This window comes from Phocoena sinus, chromosome 18, assembly GCF_008692025.1.
Source record: "Phocoena sinus isolate mPhoSin1 chromosome 18, mPhoSin1.pri, whole genome shotgun sequence".
Lineage (NCBI taxonomy): Eukaryota > Metazoa > Chordata > Mammalia > Artiodactyla > Phocoenidae > Phocoena > Phocoena sinus.
In genome coordinates, this window is record NC_045780.1 from 18,402,314 (window position 1) to 18,423,204 (window position 20,891).

The 20,891-nt window shown below is 37.1% G+C and overlaps 1 protein-coding gene across 3 annotated transcripts in view; it reads right to left on the reverse strand.

The window, feature by feature from the left end:
• Positions 1-545: 545 nt before the first annotated feature.
• The window catches only part of CDADC1 (cytidine and dCMP deaminase domain containing 1), a 41,203-nt gene continuing 20,857 nt past the window's right edge, over positions 546-20,891 (reverse strand). For all 3 annotated transcript variants that reach the window (XM_032611473.1, XM_032611474.1, XM_032611475.1), the window contains 5 exons: positions 18,546-18,595; positions 15,173-15,342; positions 13,289-13,478; positions 7,095-7,155; positions 546-1,025 (listed from right to left, as the gene is read on the reverse strand). In XM_032611473.1, the coding sequence (XP_032467364.1) occupies positions 952-1,025; positions 7,095-7,155; positions 13,289-13,478; positions 15,173-15,342; positions 18,546-18,595 (545 nt within the window). In that variant the 3' untranslated portion in view covers positions 546-951. The remainder of the gene's footprint in view (positions 1,026-7,094; positions 7,156-13,288; positions 13,479-15,172; positions 15,343-18,545; positions 18,596-20,891) is intronic.

The following is a 20,891-nucleotide window of genomic DNA, read 5'->3' on the forward strand; positions in this document are numbered from 1 at the left end:
TTTCTACATATCGAAAGACTGAAGAAAAATTAATAACCTTGTTAGGAATGTACTTTTATAATGGAGACCAGGTCCACCAACTTCATTTTTATGACTCAATCCTAATTAAGTAAATTCTGATTATTAGAAAGCTTTGAGTATAAATGGGAACTTTTGGTGAGCCACACACTGACTTAAAAATGGCCAGGTTGCCGTTTATTTTCCTGGAGTAGTTTACTAATTATCACCAGAATTAATATTTCTGGGCTTCCCTAGTAGCACAGTCGTTAAGAATCCGCCTGCCAATGCAGGGGACATGGGTTCAAGCCCTGGTTGGGGAAGATCCCACATGCCGCGGAGCAACTAAGCCCATGTGCCACAACTACTGAGTCTTCGCTCTAGAGCCTGCGAGCCACAAGTACCGAAGCCCGCGTGCCTAGAGCCCCTGCTCCACAACAAGAGAAGCCACCGCAATGAGAAGCCCGCGCACCGCAACAAAAAGGAGCCCCCTCTCGCTGCAACTAGAGAGATCCCGCATGCAGCAACGAAGACCGAATGCAGCCAAAAATAATAAATTAATTAATTTATTTTTAAAAATTAATATTTCTGAAAAGGTATGTAATTCTTTGCTGAGATGTGTGATCCAATAAACCAGCCCCTTTCAAACTGGTTAATGTAGAGCTAAGACAAGGAGAAATCAATCTGTATGGCCGATTGAACTGGGTCTCATTAAATTATTGATACCTCATTCAGTGTAATAAAAAAAACACCACTATACTCTGGAAAACACACAAATCTAAAATAAAAATATTCTCATTAATATCATTCATATGCTAGTAATAAATTAGCTTTCTTTAAAAATTTTTTTCAATTATATCCAAAATCCATTCTTATTTTCTGAGTTAAGAAGGCTGGATTTTAAAAGTGCAATAAAAATTCTTGAGGCCTTCACCCTAGTTTACACAAGACTTCTTAGTGGTTTGCAAGACGCAGCTTCTTGTTTTGGTGCTGTTCTTCATCCCGGGGTATGGGTCCCAACACACCATCTAGTGTTCAAGAATAACGTAACGTCAGAAAAACGTCACTTCAAATAAATGACTATTTGTTAAAGTCACAGAGGTTGTAAGATCAAAATAATGCTTAAGTTAAAAAGGAATACTGATCTTATCTTAAAATAATTCTCAACTGTTGAAGAACAGATTCTAGATAACTCAGGTAACACAATATCTGACCTTTTAAAAACTGGATTCATTCAACAGTGTATAGCCAACAATTCATAAAACTGTTTTGGGGGGACAGTTATTCTTATTAGGCTGGGGGAAACAAAATGCACCTACTTGTTTCTCTCTTTCTGACATACTTCACTCTGGATGACAGTCTCTAGATGCATCCACGTCTCTACAAATAACCCAATTTCGTTCCTTTTTATGGCTGAGTAATATTCCATTGTACATAGGTACCACATATCTTCTTTATCCATTCATCTGTCGATGGGCATTTAGTTGCTTCTATGACCTGGCTATTGTAAATAGTGCTGCAATGAACATTGGGGTGCATGTGTCTTTTTGAATTATGGTTTTCTCTGGGTATATGCCCAGTTGTGGGATTGCTGGGTCATATGGTAATTCTATTTTTAGTGTTTTAAGGAACCTCCATACTGTTCTCCATAGTGGCTGTATCAGTTTACATTCCCACCAACAGTGCAGGAGGGTTCCCTTTTCTCCACACCCTCTCCAGCATTTCTTGGTTTGTAGGTTTTCTGATGATGCCCATTCTAACCAGTGTGAGGTGATACCTCATTGTAGTTTTGATTTGCATTTCTCTAATAATTAGTGATGTTGAGCATCTTTTCATGTGCTTCTTGGCCATCTGTATGCCTTCTTTGGAGAGCTGTCCATTTAGGTCTTCTGCCCATATTAGGATTGGGTTGTTTGTTTTTTAATATTGAGCTGCATGAGCTGTTTATATATTTTGGAGATTAATCCTTGGTCCTAAGATTCATTGGCAAACATTTTCTCCCATTCTGAGGGTTGTCTTTTCATCTTGTTTATGGTTTCCTTTGCTGTGCAAAAGCTTTGAAGTTTCATTAGGTCCCATTTGTTTATTTTTGTTTTTATTTCCATTACCCTAGGAGGTGGATCAAAAAATATCTTGCTATGATTTATGTCAAAGATTGTTCTTCCTGTTTTCCTCTAAGGGTTTTAGAGTGTCCATTCTTACATTTAGGTCTCGAATCCATTTTGAGTTTATTTTTGTGTATGGTGTTAGGGAGTGTTCTAATTTCACTCTTTTACAGGTAGCTGTCCAGTTTTCCCAGCACCACTTATTGAAGAGACTGTCTTTTCTCTATTGTATCTCCTTGCTTCCTTTGTCATAGATTAGTTGACCATAGGTGTGTGGGTTTATCTCTGGGCTTTCTATCCTGTCCCATTGATCTATATTTCTGTTTTTGTGCCAGTACCAATATTGTCTTGATTATTGCAGCTTTGTAGTATAGTCTGAAGTCAGGGAGTCTGATTCCTCCAGCTCCGTTTTTTTCCCTCAAGACTGCTTTGGCGATTCGGGGTCTTTTATGTCTCCATACAAATTTTAAGATTTTTTTTTTCTAGTTCTGTACAAAGTGACATTGGTAATTTGACAGGGATTGCAATGAATCTGTAGATTGCTTTGGGTAGTATAGTCATTTTCACAATATTGATTCTTCCAATCCAAGAACATGGTATATCTCTCTATCTGTTGGTATCATCTTTAATTTCTTTCAACAGTGTCTTATAGTTTTCTGCATACAAGTCTTTTGTCTCCCTAGGTAGGTTTATTCCTAGGTATTTTATTCTTTTTGTTGCAGTGGTAAATGGGAGTGTTTCCTTAATTTCTCTTTCAGATTTTTCATCATTAGTGTATAGGAATGCAAGAGATTTCTGTGCATTAATTTTGTATCCTGTAACTTTACCAAATTCATTGATTAGCTCTAGTAGTTTTCTGGTGGCATCTTTAGGATTCTCTATGTATAGTATCATGTCATCTGCAAACAGTGACAGTTTTACTTCTTCTTTTCCAATTTGTATTCCTTTTCTTTTTCTTCTCTGATTGCCGCGGCTAGGACTTCCAAAACTATGTTGAATAACAGTGGTGAGAGTGGACATCCTGTCTTCTTCCTTATCTTAGAGGAAATGCTTTCAGTTTTTCATCGAGAATGTTTGCTGTGGGTTTGTAGTATATGGCCTTTATTATGTTGAGGTAGGTTCCCTCTATGCCCACTTTCTGGAGAGTTTTTTTCATAAACAGCTGTTGAATTCTGTCAAAAGCTTTTTCTACATCTATTGAGATGATTATATAGTTTTTATTCTACAATTTATTAATATGGTGTAGCACACTGATTGATTTGCATATATTGAAGAATCCCTGCATCCCTGGGATAAATCCCACTTGATCATGGTGTATGATCCTTTTTTTTTGGCGGTACGCGGGCCTCTCACTGTTGTGGCCTCTCCCATTGCGGAGCACAGGCTCCGGACGCACAGGCTCAGCAGCCATGGCTCACAGGCCCAGCCACTCCGCAGCATGTGGGATCTTCCTAGACTGGGGCACGAACCCGTGTCCCCTGTATCGGCAGGTGGACTCTCAACCACTGTGCCACCAGGGAAGCCCGGTGTATGATCCTTTTAATGTATTGTTGGATTCTGTTTGCTAGTAGTTTTTTGAGGATTTTTGCATCTATATTCATCAGTGATATTGGTCTGTAATTTTCTTTTTTTGTAGTATCTTTGGCTGGTTTTGGTATCAGGGTGATGGTGGCCTCATAGAATGAGTTTGGGAGTGTTCCATCCTCTGTAATTTTTTTGGAAGAGTTTGAGAAGGATGGGTGTTAGCTCTTCTCTAAATGTTTAATAGAATTCACTTGTGAAGCCATCTGGTCCTGAACTTTTGTTTGTTGGAAGATTTTTAATCACAGTTTCAATTTCATTACTTGTGATTGGTCTGTTCATATTTTCTATTTCTTCCTGGTTCAGTCTTGGAAGGTTATACTTTTCTAAGAATTTGTCCATTTCTTCCAGGTTGTCCATTTTATTGGCATAGAGTTGCTTCTAGTAGTCTCTTAGGATGCTTTGTATTTCTGCAGTGTCTGTTGTAACTTCTCCTTTTTCATTTCTAATTTTATTGATTTGAGTCCTCTCCTTCTTTTTCTTGATGAGTCTGGCTAATGGTTTATCAATTTTGTTTATCTTCTCAAAGAACCAGCTTTTAGTTTTATTGATCTTTGTTATTGCTTTCTTTGTTTCTATTTCATTTATTTCTGCTCTGATTTTTATGATTTCTTTCCTTTTGCTAACTTTGGTTTTGTTTGTTCTTCTTTCTCTAGTTCCCTTAGGTGTAAGGTTAGGTTGTTTCTTTGAGATTTTTCTTGTTTCTTGAGGTAGGCTTGTATAGCTATAAACTTCCCTCTTAGAACTTCTTTTGCTGCATCCCATAGGTTTTGAATCGTCGTGTTTTCATTATCATTTTTCTCTAGGTATTTTTTGATTTCCTCTTTGATTTCTTCAGTGATCTCTTGGTTATTTAGTAATATACTGTTTAGCCTCCATGTGTTTGTGTTTTTTACATTTTTTTCCCTGTAATTGATTTCTAATCTCATAGCCTTGTGGTCAGAAAAGATGCTTGATATGATTTCAATTTTCTTAAATTTACTGAGGCTTAATTTGTGACCCAAGGTGTGATCTATCCTGGAGAATGTTCCGTGTGCACTTGAGAAGAAAGTGTAATCTGCTGTTTTTGGATGGAATGTCCTATAAATATCAATTAAATCTATCTGGTCTATTGTGTCATTTACAGATTGTGTTTCCTTATTAATTTTCTGTTTGGATGATCTGTTGATTGGTGTTAAGTGAGGTGTTAAAAGTCCCCCACTATTGTTGTGTTACTGTTGATTTCCTCTTTCATAGCTGTTAGCAGTTGCCTTATGTATTGAGGTGCTCCTATGTTGGGTGCATATATATTTATAATTGTTATATCTTCTTCTTGGATTGATCCCTTGATCATTATGTAGTGTCCTTCCTTGTCTCTTGTAACATTCTTTATTTTAAAGTCTATTTTATCTGATATGAGTATTGCTACTCCAGCTTTCTTTTGATTTCCATTTGCATGGAATATCTTTTTCCATCCCCTCACTTTCGGTCTGTATGTGTCCCTAGGTCTGAAGTGGGTCTCTTGTAGACAACATATATATGGATCTTGTTTTTGTATCCATTCAGCAAGCCTGTGTCTTTTAGAGCATTTAATCCATTCACATTTAAGGTAATTATCAATATGTATGTTCCTATTACCATTTTCTTAATTGTTTTGGGTTTGTTTTTGTAGGTCCTTTTCTTCTCTTGTGTTTCCCACTTAGAGAAGTTCCTTTACCATTTGATGTAGAGTTGGTTTGGTGGTGCTGAATTCTCTTAGCTTTTGCTTGTCTGTAAAGCTTTTGATTTCTCCATCAAATCTGAATGAGATCCTTGCTGGGTAGAGTAATCTTGGTTGTAGGTTCTTCCCTTTCATCACTTTAAGTATATCATGCCACTCCCTTCTGGCTTGTAGAGTTTCTGCTGAGAAATCAGCTGTTAACCTTATGGGAGTTCCCTTGTATGTTATTTGTCATTTTTCCCTTGCTGCTTTCAGTAATTTTTCTTTGTGTTTAATTTTTGCCAGTTTGATTACTATGTGTCTTGGCGTGTTTCTCCTTGGGTTTATCCTGTATGGGACTCTCTGTGCTTCCTGGACTTGGGTGTCTATTTCCTTTCCCATGTTAGGGAAGTTTTCGACTATAATCTCTTCAAATATTTTCTCGGGTCCTTTCTCTCTCTCTTCTCCTTCTGGGACCCCTATAATGCGAATGTTGTTGCATTTAATGTTGTCCCAGAGGTCTCTTAGGCTGTCTTCATTTCTTTTCATTCTTTTTTCTTTATTCTGTTCCACGGCAGTGAATTCCAGCACTCTGTCTTCCAGGTCACTTATCTGTTCTTCTGCCTCAGTTATTCTGCTATTGATTCCTTCCAGTGTATTTTTCATTTTAGTTTTTGTATTGTTCATCTCTGTTTTTTGTTCTTTAATTCTTCTAGATCTTTGTTAAACATTTCTTGCATCTTCTCGATCTTTGCCTCCATTCTTTTTCCCAGGTCCTGGATCATTTTCACTGTCATTATTCTAAATTCTTTTTCTGGGAGATTGCCTATCTCCACTTCATTTAGTTGTTTTTCTCAGGTTGTATCTTGTTCCTTCATCTGGTACATAGCCCTCTGCCTTTTCATCTTGTCTGTCTTTCTGTGAATGTGGTTTTTGTTCCACAGGATTGTTCTTCTTGCTTCTGCCCATAAAGGCTTATATTTCCTGATTTTTCAGAGTAGTCAAATCATTGTTATTAACAAGAAAATTTTACTTTTTATACTAAACTTCTACTTACCTTGAATTGAATTCAAACAGATAACATGGCTCATATTTTAACATAATATTGCACAGTTAATAATAATTAATGTTCCAAATTATGTGCCTGAGGAACTGCAAGATATCCCAAAGATTGTATTACATTAAAAATATCTGGTTAATATGCAAATAATAAAGCTCTGAAGATTACTAATTCATTTATGGTAACTGTGATGACTCTTAATTAGATTATTCAAATAACCAGAATATTTCCACTCTCTGACCAATCTAAGCTAATGTGGCTTTACTCTAATAAGAAAGTACATATCCTCATAATTTGGCCCTAATCCATCTGTATTAATTATATGTATTTTTCCTTTCTAACTGCCCAAGAGGCTTTTGTTTTGGTATAGAAGAGCACTGTCGTCTACTTTCTCATGTAAGTTTAATTTATAAATTCAATTTGTTCATGATTATTTGTATTAAACTGCAGAGCCCATAGGACTAGTCATTAATCAGCAGTTTCCATGACACCTAGCAAATAGTAGATACACAAACGTCTGTGAACAAATTGAATGGCGAAAATGTAACCTGCAGAAAGAATATACTCCATCTCCAACCACATCAATTTCCAACACCTGATCATTATAATTCACTATGTTTCTTTTCTTCTTAGCAGCAAAGTTAACCTCAGTAAAGGACTTGTAAATACTTACTTTCTCTGCTTTCAGGCTCATTTTGCCCAAGAACACAAGTTCTTGATGGATTCATTTGCCACTGTAAAAGGACACAAACATTTTATTTATATGTTTAATAAATAGCATTTCAGGGCTTCCCTAGTGGCGCAGTGGTTGAAAGTCTGCCTACTGATGCAGGGGACACAGGTTTGTGCCCCGGTCTGGGAAGATCCCACATGCCGCAGAGCAGCTAGGCCCATGAGCCATGGCCGCTGAGCCTGCGCGTCCAGAGCCTGTGCTCTGCAACGGGAGAGGCCACAACAGTGAGAGGCCCACGTACCGCAAAAAAAAAAAAAAAAAAAAAAAAGTAGCATTTCAGCACTGTGCTTTCAAATATCAAAACAGCTTAAAACAATGTAAGAAAAAAGAGTTAGTGTGTCATACCAACCAAGCCCTAATAAGGACTCTGAATGACCCTGAATGATATGACTTCTGGAATGAGAATCAATATTCTTACAGAAGGAAGTGTAAAAATCCTCCTTTACCCTCGTTTTACAGGTAAGGAGGTGGAAGACCAGAGAAGCATAGTGACTTGCCCAAGGTTACATACTGACTAAAGACAGCAGTAGCACCAGAACCTGGGTCTGCCCATGCCCAATACTATAGAATTTCCACCACTTCATATTCTAGCTCCAGGTCCTACAGAATCTTATAATAGCTAGAGAAGACCTAGATAGAAAGAATGAAAATAAGACAAAGACTATCTTGCCTTTTAATATAGTAATATAATATATACTATTATTTTTATCATAGCATACCATTCATTGTATCATATCATATCATATCACATCTCCTCTGATTATAGTTTTCCATCTCAATCATTCAGAAAGAAATACAGAAGCATGAAGATTCTCAGATATTACAGTGAAGACTGGAGCAGCAGATAATAAAAACTGAGTGTAATCAATATCTCAAAGCACACCCTTCCTTTCTTATTTGCCTAGAAATCCCCATCATAAGAAACACTAATGACTTAACCAAAAAAGCCCCACTAGGGCACTCTCTCCAGAAAGACACAATTAAGTGGATAGTTCCTGGGGGCCTCTTCCAGAAGCATCAGTTAGTTCATCAGATGAAGTCATTAATATCATGGGCCTTGAGGGAGAATGAGATATAAGACAGACATTTTACCATGTATAAAAAAGTCCTTGGAAGGGGAAGACATCTAGAACTGGTTGGTCACCTATAGAAATGGGACAGTTAGGATTAGCACCAGGAAAAAGGAGGATTTCCAAGCAATGGGAAGATATATGTGAAATTAAAAAAAAAAAAAAAAAGTCATGTTCAAAACATGTCAAACCATTAAAATCTATTACTTTGGGCAAAGTAAAAACTAATAACCTTGAATTTATATTTAAGGATCATCATAAAAAGACTGTCTAACTGTGAAAACTCAGAAGCAATCTAGGTGTCCAACAAAAAGGGAATGCTTAAATAAGTTATGTCCATAGGTTGCAATACTGTGTAATCATTAAAAATTATTTCTGAAGAATTTTCAATGACACAGAAAATACAGCAACATGTTAACAGTGGTATCTATGAACTGTGGGATAATATCTGTTCTTATTTTCATCTATATATTTGTTCTTTTTTCTATTTCCTCTATAATGAGCATACATTACTTTCACAATTTAAAAAAAGTAATATAACCTAATAAAGAAAAATTTACATGTATTAAACAGAAAAAAATAGTTTCTCAGTAAATGGACTTGGGTTTATACAGGTAAAATATATTCTTGGAAATACTGTTGCCCAGCCCTAGCCTAGTCTGCAACAACCCCACAGAACAGAACCTCTTACCTCAAGGCATATGGTAACACCTCAAAGAGAAAAGAAAAAAATTTTCAAACAAAATTAATTTCAATTGGTTTAATGTTTAAAAAAATGAAATTTACTGGTACTCATGCTACTTTTGACAGTCTAAAAGCAATATAATCATTATAAAAATTCCAATGTGGAACAAATACTAGTTCGTGTTAGTTACTGGTATTTACAAAACTAGGCATTTAGCTATAACCAAGTAGTTTAAATCATTGACATAATATTGCAAGCCAGGCCAGATGAGGGAAAGGATGAGAGGGTGGAGAGCTAATCTTCACTGGAAGGAGTACAGAGAGACCAGGTGTACCTGAATGAGGGCACTCCTGGGTGGGTCTTGGCCCAACAGGTATTTCTGAATCCCATCTCTGCCCGAGGGGCCTTCACTCCCTTTGTCTTCCTGTCTCTTCCTGCTTCTCTTGTCCTGTCTTACATTCTTCTGATCTCTTCATTCTCTTTACGGTAGAAAAGCTACTAAAATCCACCAGTAAGCAAGATATTTCAGAATTCACTTAACCCAGCACTGACAGTCTTGAAGAGCTAGGTCACTCACACTTTATAAAGAGAATTATTTCCTCCCAATCTTCAGGAGGAATGAAGGAACAGAAAACAAAAATACAGAACTGGTGATTTCCCTTTTGATTAGATGGATACAAACTTGTTTAGTTTTACAAGAGGCATCTGTCCCATCTCTCCCTTCTTTCAGTGCCCCCCTTTTCTTTTTAAAATCATGTCTTTTAAATAAGACAACTGGAAATAAAAAACAAAAATATACTAATGATGAAAAATCTGAAAGTGAAATCCAGAAAACACTCCCATTTACCATTGCAACAAAAAGAATAAAATATCTAGGAATAAACCTACCTAAGGAGACAAAAGACCTGTATGCAGAAAATTATAAGACACTGATGTCTTATAATGAAAATTATAAGACAAAGATGATACAAATAGATGGAGAGATATACCATGTTCTTGGATGGAAAGAATCAACATTGTGAAAATGACTCTATTACCCAAAGCAATCTACAGATTCAATGCAATCCCTATCAAACTACCACTGGCATTTTTCACAGAACTAGAACAAAAAATTTCGCAATTTGTATGGAAACACAAAAGACCCCGAATAGCCAAAGCAATCTTGAGAACGAAAAAAGGAGCTGGAGGAATCAGGCTCCCTGACTTCAGACTATACTACAAAGCTACAGTAATCAAGACAGTATGGTACTGGCACAAAAACAGAAAGATAGATCAATGGAACAGGACAGAAAGCCCAGAGATAAACCCATGCACATATGGTCACATTATCTTTGATAAAGGTGGCAGGAATGTACAGTGCAGAAAGGACAGCCTCTTCAATAAATGGTGCTGGGAAAACTGGACAGGTACATGTAAAAGAATGAAATTAGATCACTCCCTAACACCATACACAAAAATAAGCTCAAAATGGATTAAAGACCTAAATGTAAGGCCAGAAACTATCAAACTCTTAGAGGAAAACATAGGCAGAACACTCTATGACATAAATCACAGCAAGATCCTTCCTGACCCACCTCCTAGAGTAATGGAAATAAAAACAAAAATAAACAAATGGGACCTAATGAAACTTCAAAGCTTTTGCACAGCAAAGGAAACCATAAACAAGACCAAAAGACAACCCTCAGAATGGGAGAAAATATTTGCAAATGAAGCAACTGACAAAGGATTAATCTCCAAAATTTACAAGCAGCTCATGCAGCTCAATAACAAAAAAACAAACAACCCAATCCAAAAATGGGCAGAAGACCTAAATAGACATTTCTCCAAAGAAGATATACAGAATGCCAACAAACACATGAAAGAATGCTCAACATCATTAATCATTAGAGAAATGCAAATCAAAACTACAATGAGATATCATCTCACACCAGTCAGAATGGCCATCATCAAAAAATCTAGAAACAATAAATGCTGGAGAGGGTGTGGAGAAAAGGGAACACTCTCGCACTGCTGGTGGGAATGTGAATTGGTTCAGCCACTATGGAGAACAGTATGGAGGTTCCTTAAAAAACTACAAATAGAATTACCATATGACCTAGCAATCCCACTACTGGGCATATACCCTGAGAAAACCAAAATTCAAAAAGAGTCATGTACCAAAATGTTCATTGCAGCTCTATTTACAATAGCCCGGAGATGGAAACAACCTAAGTGCCCATCATCGGATGAATGGATAAAGAAGATGTGGCACATATATACAATGGAATATTACTCAGCCTTAAAAAGAAACGAAATTGAGTTATTTGTAATGAGATGGATAGACCTAGAGTCTGTCATACAGAGTGAAGTAAGTCAGAAAGAAAAAGACAAATACCGTATGCTAACACATATATATGGAATTTAAGAAAAAAAAGGATGTCATGAAGAACCTAGGGGTGGGACGGGAATAGAGATGCAGACCTACTGGAGAACAGACTTGAGGATATGGGGAGAGGGAAGGGTGAGCTTTGACAGGGCGAGAGAGAGTCATGGACATACACACTAACAAACGTAGTAAGGTAGATAGCTAGTGGGAAGCAGCCACATGGCACAGGGATATTAGCTCGGTGCTTTGTGACAGCCTGGAGGGGTGGGATAGGGAGAGTGGGAGGGAGGGAGACGCAAGAGGGAGGACATATGGGAACATATGTATATATATAACTGATTCACTTTGTTATAGAGCAGAAACTAACACACCATTGTAAAGAAACTGTACCCCAATAAAGATGTTAAAAAAATAATAATAATAAAAAAATAAATAAGGATAAAAATATATGATTCTTCACACACAAACTAGAAAACTAAATAGTGTATTGCTATATTAATTTTTAAATAAATTTAAAAATATATATATGGTTTAGTAAGTAATTTTTAGATGCCTTATATGTTCCAGGCACCCTGGATTCAAACAGAAAAGTAAAGTTGAAATTTATAAACAGTTCTATCATATGCCTTTTGTACCCACTGCAAACTACAGTATATAAATGTTATATTAAATGCCAGAATTATGGGACTTCCCTGGTGGCGCAGTGGATAAGACTCCGTGCTCCTAATGCCAGGGGCCCAGGTTCAATCCCTGGTCAGGGAACTAGATTCCGCATGCATGCCACAACTGAGTTCACATGCCACAACTAAGGAGCTGGCAAGCCGCAACTAAGGAGCCCACCTGCTGTAACTAAGGAGCCCATGTGCTGCAACTAAGGAGCCAGCGAGCTGCAACTAAGACCCGGTGCAACCAAATAAATAAATATTAAAAAAAAAAAGCCAGAATTATCAAAGCAACATATGATTCTGGACAGGATCCTTTTGCTGTATAGAACTTTATTGGGACAACTGGTAAACCCTGACTGGACTCTGTGGATTAAATGGTAGCAACATATCAATGATAATTTCCTGAGTTTTGTGGTGGTTATGTAGGATAATATACTGTTTGAGGAAATATACAAGAAAGTATCTGAGAGTGATCTGGCATCATAGCAACAACTTATCTCTCAAATGTTCTGGAAAAAAAATTATTTGTAGTATTTTTGTAACTTCTGTATGCTTGAGATTATTTCTAAAAAGAAAAAGGTTTTTTTGTTTTTTTTTCCGGTACACGGGCCTCTCACTGTTGTGGCCTCTCCCGTTGCGGAGCGCAGGCTCAGCGGCGATGGCTCACGGGCCCAGCCGCTCCGTGGCATGTGGGATCTTCCCAGACCGGGGCACCAACCCGTGTCCCCTGCATCAGCAGGTGGACTCCCAACCACTGCGCCACCAGGGAAGCCCAAGGAAAAGTTTTTTATAAACATTCTTTGTAACTTTTCTATATGCTTGAGATTATTTCTAAAAACAAAAAGTTTTTTAGAAACCAAAGTAGTAAAAAAGCACAAAGAATTAAAGTTCTGAGTTTTCCACAAACCACCCCAGCACTTTTTTGGAAATGTCAAATATTAAATTCTTATTTTTTCCTGGTTTTTCTCATGAGAAATGCACACGTGTGTGTGTGTCCGTGTCCCCTTCTTTTGGGTAATCTTAAACTACTTTCACCTCTGTCTACCACTTCAATCCAGAAAGAAGGGTGAGGGAAGAGGTGGGTCAAGGATTTTCTTTTGTTAGCCACCAGATGGCACCAAAGGACTAACTAATTCAAGATCTGTAAGGTCAAGGCACAACTCTTGACAGAGATCTATATTCATAAGGCAGATCCTAAGCTGAACATTTGTAGTTAAGCAAGTGCTTGCACATAAAAATAAACTCAATGATAACTCTTTAAAAGGGTAAGAATCACTAATTTAAAATATGCAGCAGAGTACCTAACAATATAATAAAAAGTATATTTGAAAAAATGTGTATCTACTTACTGTAAATTTGCTAACACCTTCAAGTTCCCCAAATCTCATGTAAGAGATGTCTGCCTTCTTTTTTCCAACATCTACATCCCCTGCATAGATTTGTTTTATGCCCGCACCTTTAATTAAAGGTACACATTCATCACATGGGCACTTTGTCACAAAAATCATACTTCTTTCTTCTGGTTTTATCTCTTGACACCTACAAAAAATATATATAAAATATCAGGAAGATAGTTTCTAAAAGGGTAAGTTATGTTTGAGAAAAATCTTTAAACATTAAAATTGAGCTGCTTTAGGAACAGATTTACAACATTATACACAATAATGATCAAGCCTTATTCTTGCTGAATTAGTCAATGGCAAGATTTTCAGTATTACATTACAAAGGAAATGAAAAGAGAGAGAGAGAGAGAAAACAATGCTTTCTAAGTAAGAAACTCTTTATAATGCCAGAATTAGGGGCTAGAACTAACACCCTCCCTAAGAATGTACCATGTGTGATTAGACATTAAGTCATCATGGTAGCCAAAAGGTCTACCTCTTATCTGGTAACTAACAGATATTTAATAATGCTTACTAAATTGATAAATTAATATTAGAGTTCTGTTTTGAGTTACAGTTCCCTTACTCCCTTCCCTAACACAGGATAATTTTATTTAACAAGCATTTGGATTTGACAAAACAAAGCAAGTAATCTGTAATGAAGAGCACAAGGAAAAAAAAACAGAGGAGTTTGGTGAAATTTTACATGCCAGGGGTAGTTTAGGACTAAGGAATGCTTCATCTGAGGATACAGGAGTTGTACTTCTGGGTTCTATGGTTTACACTGCTCTCAGTCTTACATTCCCCACCACCAGCCTTCTGCATCCATGTCCTTAGTTCAGATTCTCATTCTGTCCCCCTGTACTAGGGCAGCAGAATTGTATGCATCTAGTCTGTTCAAACAATATGCTTGCAACCTAAGTAATCATTAGTGTGGCTCTGTCAATGTCATTCAATTTCTCCACTACCTACCAAATGAAGTCTAAACTCAAAGTCCTCCCTTGTCAGTCCCAACCGATCCCATGTGCTCCATGGTGCAGCCTAAGTGGAACATCTGTGTTCCTAAACACACAAGCATTTTCCTACTTCTAGCCCACTGCTATGCCTGAAGCAAGAATGGTTTCCCTTCAAGTAAGCATCTCCAATGGCCATAATCCTACCAAACCTTTAAAGCACAGATCAAATGCCAGTTTCTCCATAAAGCTTTTCCCTCTCACTCCCCCTCCATCCGTAGCAGCCCCTGAATTTCCACCCACTTTGTGTTGGCCTTTCCCACACAACTGACCATGTTAGGTTGAATACAGTCTTATATCCCATACTGTGTTACAAGCTCCTCAAGGACAGAAACCATGACTTATGCAGATTTAAATCCCCTAAGATCACCCACTTAATGGTAAATGCTGAGAAATGTTTGTGGAAATGATCTAAATTAACATTAGAAGGAGGTAATGCCAGTTATAATCTCTAACAAAAACTATGTTAAAGCAATTTGATTCATAATAAAATCTATATATTCATAAATATAAATATATGGGCTCTACATTTAGAAAACAAAACTGATTATATAATGCAGAAATATGCAAGACCCTAAGGACAAACTTCAAGCAGTTTTATACCGGACAGAGAAGGAAGAAAGGAAAAAAGACTTGCTCAATAAATTTGAAGGCCTGCAGGATCCCTGACAATGGCTTCAGGTCAGGTAGCAAAGACCAAGTAGGACCAAAGTTATACTTCTGAAAAGAATATTTCTTGGAATTTTTTAAAAAGGCAATAAATTACAGCTAAAATAAAACTAATTTTAACTAACCCTTGCTACATTTTATAGAAAATACATGCGAACAAATTTCATACCTAAATGTCAAGGCATTCTGTTCTGCGTGTACAATGTATCTGAATTTCCTTATTTCTCTGTCTTTCTGTTTGTCATCCATGTGCGGGAAGTCAGCATACTCAGATCCAACAGGAAAAGCATTATAACCACATCCTATGAAGTACATTGCTCCTGTTCCATCACAATTTCTCTATGAAAAGTAAGCAAACCAACAAAGCTGTTTTCAACATTCTGAAAAGGCATCTTACATTGTATCTTTAAAGCCTAGTATCATACTTCTTATAATGAATTCACTTTTCCATGATAAACTGAGCCATCAGAAAAATACAATATTAGATTTTCCTGCCACAGTGTGGTCTTGTCAAAGTTAAATTTCAAGCAGCCTGATCATCTCTAGTATATAATCTCAAGGCAGTCCTTTGTTTTAGCAGTTAATTAAACAGTAGCTTAATTCACAAACTGTTTCATTTGATTCAGACACCTCTCCCTGAATAGGTTATAAGATCCTAGAGAACAGAAACCATGTTTTATACCTCCTCTCTACCCCTTAAAGTAGACCTATTACAGTGTTCCATACACAGCAGGTACACAATAAATTATTGTTAATTTCTTATATGCTCTGTGCTGTGCTACTGGTTAGCAAGTCAGAAATCCTAAAAATATTTTGAACAGACAATTTCTGTTTTGGGCTAAAAATGTGTTAGTGTATATAGTTGGAAAATAAATAATGCACTTTCCTTTAATTTTCATGTTTACTGAGCCTCTACTGTGTTTTTGTGTATATGTGCGTGTGTGTGTGTGTGTGTGTGTGTATGTAATAGAACTTCCTACTTAAGTGGTTTTTTTATTTCTCCTGGTCAGTGGCATATTAGGTGTCAATATGAATGTTTTATCAACTATAAAAGTAAAATATCTTATAAATCAGACCTGTTTATAATAGTTTGGAATATGCCATAAACCTCACTAAATTTCAATATATTATACATAGTTACTCATGTGATAGTTTCAACAGACTCAGTACTATAGCAGCTTGATAAAAATCATTGTTATGATGAGCCGACAGAAGCTTACAAATAATATATTATCTCATTAATAATAAATTATCCTTGAGCATTCACTAAAGGTTAAACATCATGCTCACTTTTATATGTGTCACTTCATTTAATTAATCCTCACAACATCCTAGACAGTAGTACTATTACTATTCCCATTGTATAGATAAGGAAACTGAGGCCAAAAGAGATTAAATAACTTGTCCAAAGTCACAAAGCTGGTAAGCAACATAGCCAGAATTCGAGGATGGGTTGCTTGACTCCAAACCCATGTCCTTCCACTTTACCATGCTGCCTACACTCTAGATAATATAACTGGAAACCTAAATTCTCCAAAAAGTAGTTGAGAATTAGGTGTTAAGCCAAAAGGCTGCTGAGCATTTATATAAATCCAAGGGAGAGTTCCAACCATAGGCCAGGCCCTGTGCTAGGTTCTGGGAATACACTGGTAAATGTGACAGAGAATCCCAGCCCTCATGAACCTTCTGATCTGGAGACGATAAGAAACTGGACATGTAAATTTAACTGTGATGAGTGTCACCACGGAGTTGTACAGAATACTATGGGAGTTTCTGGCAGAGGAACCTATTCTAATAGGTGCTAACAATTTGCGAAGAAATAAGAGTCAAAAGATAGTCTGAAGGTGGAATTCACAGTATTTGGTGATGGATTGTTTGAGTGGAATGGGGAATGGGATGGTGACCACTAGTGAAGGAATAGGTTAGCCGGGAAGATACTGAATGTATTGGCTAGGTTGAACTTGAGGGGCTCATGACATATCCAGCCAAATAGTAAAATTACTTGCTATAAAGTCTGTTGAAAGACACTTAGGCCGCCCTACTCATCTTTTAGTCATCCTCATAGTTACGAAGTATCTCTTGGTTCCATGCCCTCCCAACCCATCCACAGAATTCCAAGTCCTCATCATTTCTTTTTATTAACCTCCCTAGTTCCTGTCTAGCCCCACTTCATTTTTTACATGCAAATCTAATCAAATCATTTTCCCACTTAAAATATTCTTGGATTGCTCTGTCCAGTATAGTAGCCAGTAGCACCATGTGGTCAGTGCAAACTGAGAGGTGCTGTAAGTATAAAATACATACAGGATTGTGAAGAATCAATACTCCCCCCAAATGCAAAATATTTTATTAAAAACATTAACCAATATTTTTATATTGGTTACATGTTGAAATGATAATATTTCTGGACAGACAATTAAGTAAAATACATATATATATATTTTTTGGCCGCGCTGCGCGACACGTGGGACCTTAGTTCCCCAACCAGGGATCGATCCCGTGCCCCCTGCAGTGGAAACGCGGTGTCTTCACCACTGGACCGCCAGGGAAGTCCCAAGTAAAATATATTCTTAAAATTAATTCACCTGTTTCTTTTTATTTTATTTATTTATTTTTTGCGGTACACGGGCCCCTCACTGTTGTGGCCTCTCTCGCTGCGGAGCACAGGCTCCAGACGCGCAGGCTCAGCGGCCACGGCTCACGGGCCCAGCCGCTCCGCGGCATGTGGGATCTTCCCGGACCGGGGCACGAACCCGTGTCCCCTGCATCGGCAGGTGGACTCTCAACCACTGCGCCCCCAGGGAAGCCCTCCTTTTATTTTTCTAATGTGGCTCCTGAAAAAATTTAAATCACGTATGTGGCTTGCCTTTTATTTCTGTTGGTTAGCACTGTGCTAGTGTATCCCACTTTATCTGATGGATAAAGTCTAAACTCTCTATGTGGTACACAGAGCTCTTCATGGTGCAGCCCAATTTTTTGCTACTCTGCTAGACACAGGACCCTGGACTTCAATGTGCCAAATCACTTGCATTTCTCCACATTCTCACGCCCTACCTCTGCATGTTACCCTTCTAGTCCCACTAACTTGCTCTACCTGATGAACTCCTACTCATTCTTCAAGACTAATAGCACCTGACCTCCCCTAATAGTATTTTACTCATTTCTCCAAGCGGAGTAAAGGTGCCTCCTCTGTGCTCTCACGGTATCAGGTTATAATTACAGTTATATACCAGTCACTTTTTCACCTCTGTCTCCATCTCTAGACTATATAAGGCTATGAAGGGTGGACTATGTGATCCTCAACTCCCCATTGTTCACTGTGGCACAGAGCCTACCCTGTGGAAGGTGTTTAATAAATGTTCACTAAATGAATAAATCTATATAAAACACTGTTGAGAGAATATACAAATGTTTATAAAACTTAACAAATACACCAATAATATTAATCCCCAGGGGTCAACAAAATGTCATGTACTTAAGATCGAAATATGTTTAAACAAAATCAAGTTTAAATGTTTATAAAGAATTATTTTCATACTTACAGATTTTCCTTCTGCCCAGATGACTGCTCCAACTCCTGTTTTATGATCCTCTGAAAGATACATGGCGTGTAACTCAGTAAAAATCAATGATTTGTTAGTTTCAGAAATACATTTTTTCCAAAAATAATAAACATGTGTTTATTGAAATATACTTCATAAATGTAGCAGCAATCCTTGACAACCTCACTAATTACAGAAAAATATGAAAATAAGTATTGTCAAGCATAGAATATATGGGAGCTAGGTACGAACTAACTATAGACAGTGTCACTACCAACCCAATCTCACATGATCTATGTGCAGAGATAACACAGTGGCAGTGCCCGCACTCAGGTGACTTCAAAGCTGTAACCAGAACTGAGTGTAACTTTATTGAATTTCCACCAACTAGTCAGTTTTTAAATGACTATTTCTAATAGACGATGAAATCAATTAAGAAAGAAGTTTCTGAACTAATGGATTTAGTGTAATAACCATTCACAACAATCAAATCTGTCTTCTCCTAGCATTTTTTGCACTCTAATCATGGAAAATACATTTCATGAAAGTGTTCTTGCTATGAAAAAAGTTCAAATTCATAATACAAACATAAATCTTTATGGGCTTTCATATATATATATATATATATATACACACACACACACACACACACACACACGCACACACAATTTTTTTTTGCTGGAAGGTACATGAAAGGAATTTTGATTTAAATAAAATGATGCCCTTTCCCTGACCTTCACAGTTTACCTTGAGGGGAAAAGAATGCCAAGTTAGTGACATGATGCCTGTTTCTAAATCAAGTGGCAGAAGTCACAAATATAACATTATAATTTCCCTGCAGAACCAACCTATTTACTTTGCAACAAGAAAGGCTGTATTTCTTAAAACTATTAATCTTAAACAGAAAATACAAAACCAAAATAGAAATTCTAAATATTAAGAACTGACTTTTTCTTTCTACTACTACTAAGGGTAAGTTAAAAATTTCTAAGACAATTATACACAAATTATAAAAATCATAGTATTTATCAAAATCTTAATAAGAGACCAATATAGTTAAGTAGGTACATTTACACAAAGTGAAAATTATCTGTGAACTTGCTCTCAGGCATGTTCATATTGATGAGGATTAAACGAAACTGTGGCTTCACCCCACAATTTCCTAAAAGTTAATCCTTCCAATAATAACATATTTAAATACTTTTCTAGTGAAAGTACAAAGAAACATTATTCTACCTATGCATGAAAAACTAGGATGCCTGATAAAGTTAATTTTTAAAGAAAGTTATGATACTATAATGAAATTCCCCATCTTCAGGTCAAGCAAGCTTGGGTTTTCAAAATTATACCACAAAGCATTTTTATAATTTATTTTAAGCACTTGTTGTCCATTATCTCATTTTTATCCTAAAGGTAAAGCAGATAAAATTTCCTTTTCTAGATGAGAAAACAGGCAAAGAAATTAAATGACTAAAATTTAGCCCTCCACACCCAACCGGCTTGCCTCCCTCCAATGTGAAGAATTTTGTAACAAAGGTTCCCCTTTACTGAATACCTGAGTGCCTATACTCACGAAGCTTATGGTCCAATGGAGAAGGAAGATGGTAACAAGGAAACATCTAAGAACCTAGGTGCTGTGCTGGACTATGAAGGAAAGGAGCAGGATGCTGAGGAACAGTGTATGGGAGAAACATACTTTATAGAGTGGAGACTGTCAGGAAAGGAATTTGGGGGTAAAAGTTTTGTTCCTTCCAAGATTGTCAGAATACAACATGAAGGGAAAAGAATATAATTATGGCTTTATGCTCCTTTCTAAGGTAAGCAGTATAGAAGTTAAAAACCTAAGATTATATTTCATTTATATTATAAATGAAAGCCTTTAAGTAAAATTGTACTTAATACATGTATAAATCTGAAACAGAAAATGAAAAACTCAAATAGAAACTCTTCATATCAAGAGTCTACTTTTCCTACCATTGATACTAAGTATTTTTCATATTATTATTTTTTAGTCCAGGAGCCACTTTTTCTGTTTCAGTCTAGGGACAGCCTAAATCTTGTCAGGAGGAAAAAAAATGTGATTTTTTAAACTAAGCTCAGGGACTTCCTTGGTGGCACAGTGGTTAAGAATCTACCTGCCAATGCAGGGGATAGGGGTTCGAGCCCTGGTCTGGGAAGATCCCACATGGCGCAGAGCAACTAAACCTGTGTGCCACAACTACTGAGCCCTCATGCCACAACTACTGAAGCCCACGCACCTAGAGCCTGTGCTCCGCAACAAGAGAAGCCACCGCCATGAGAAGCCCGCGCACCGCAACGAAGAGTAACCCCACTCACCGCAACTAG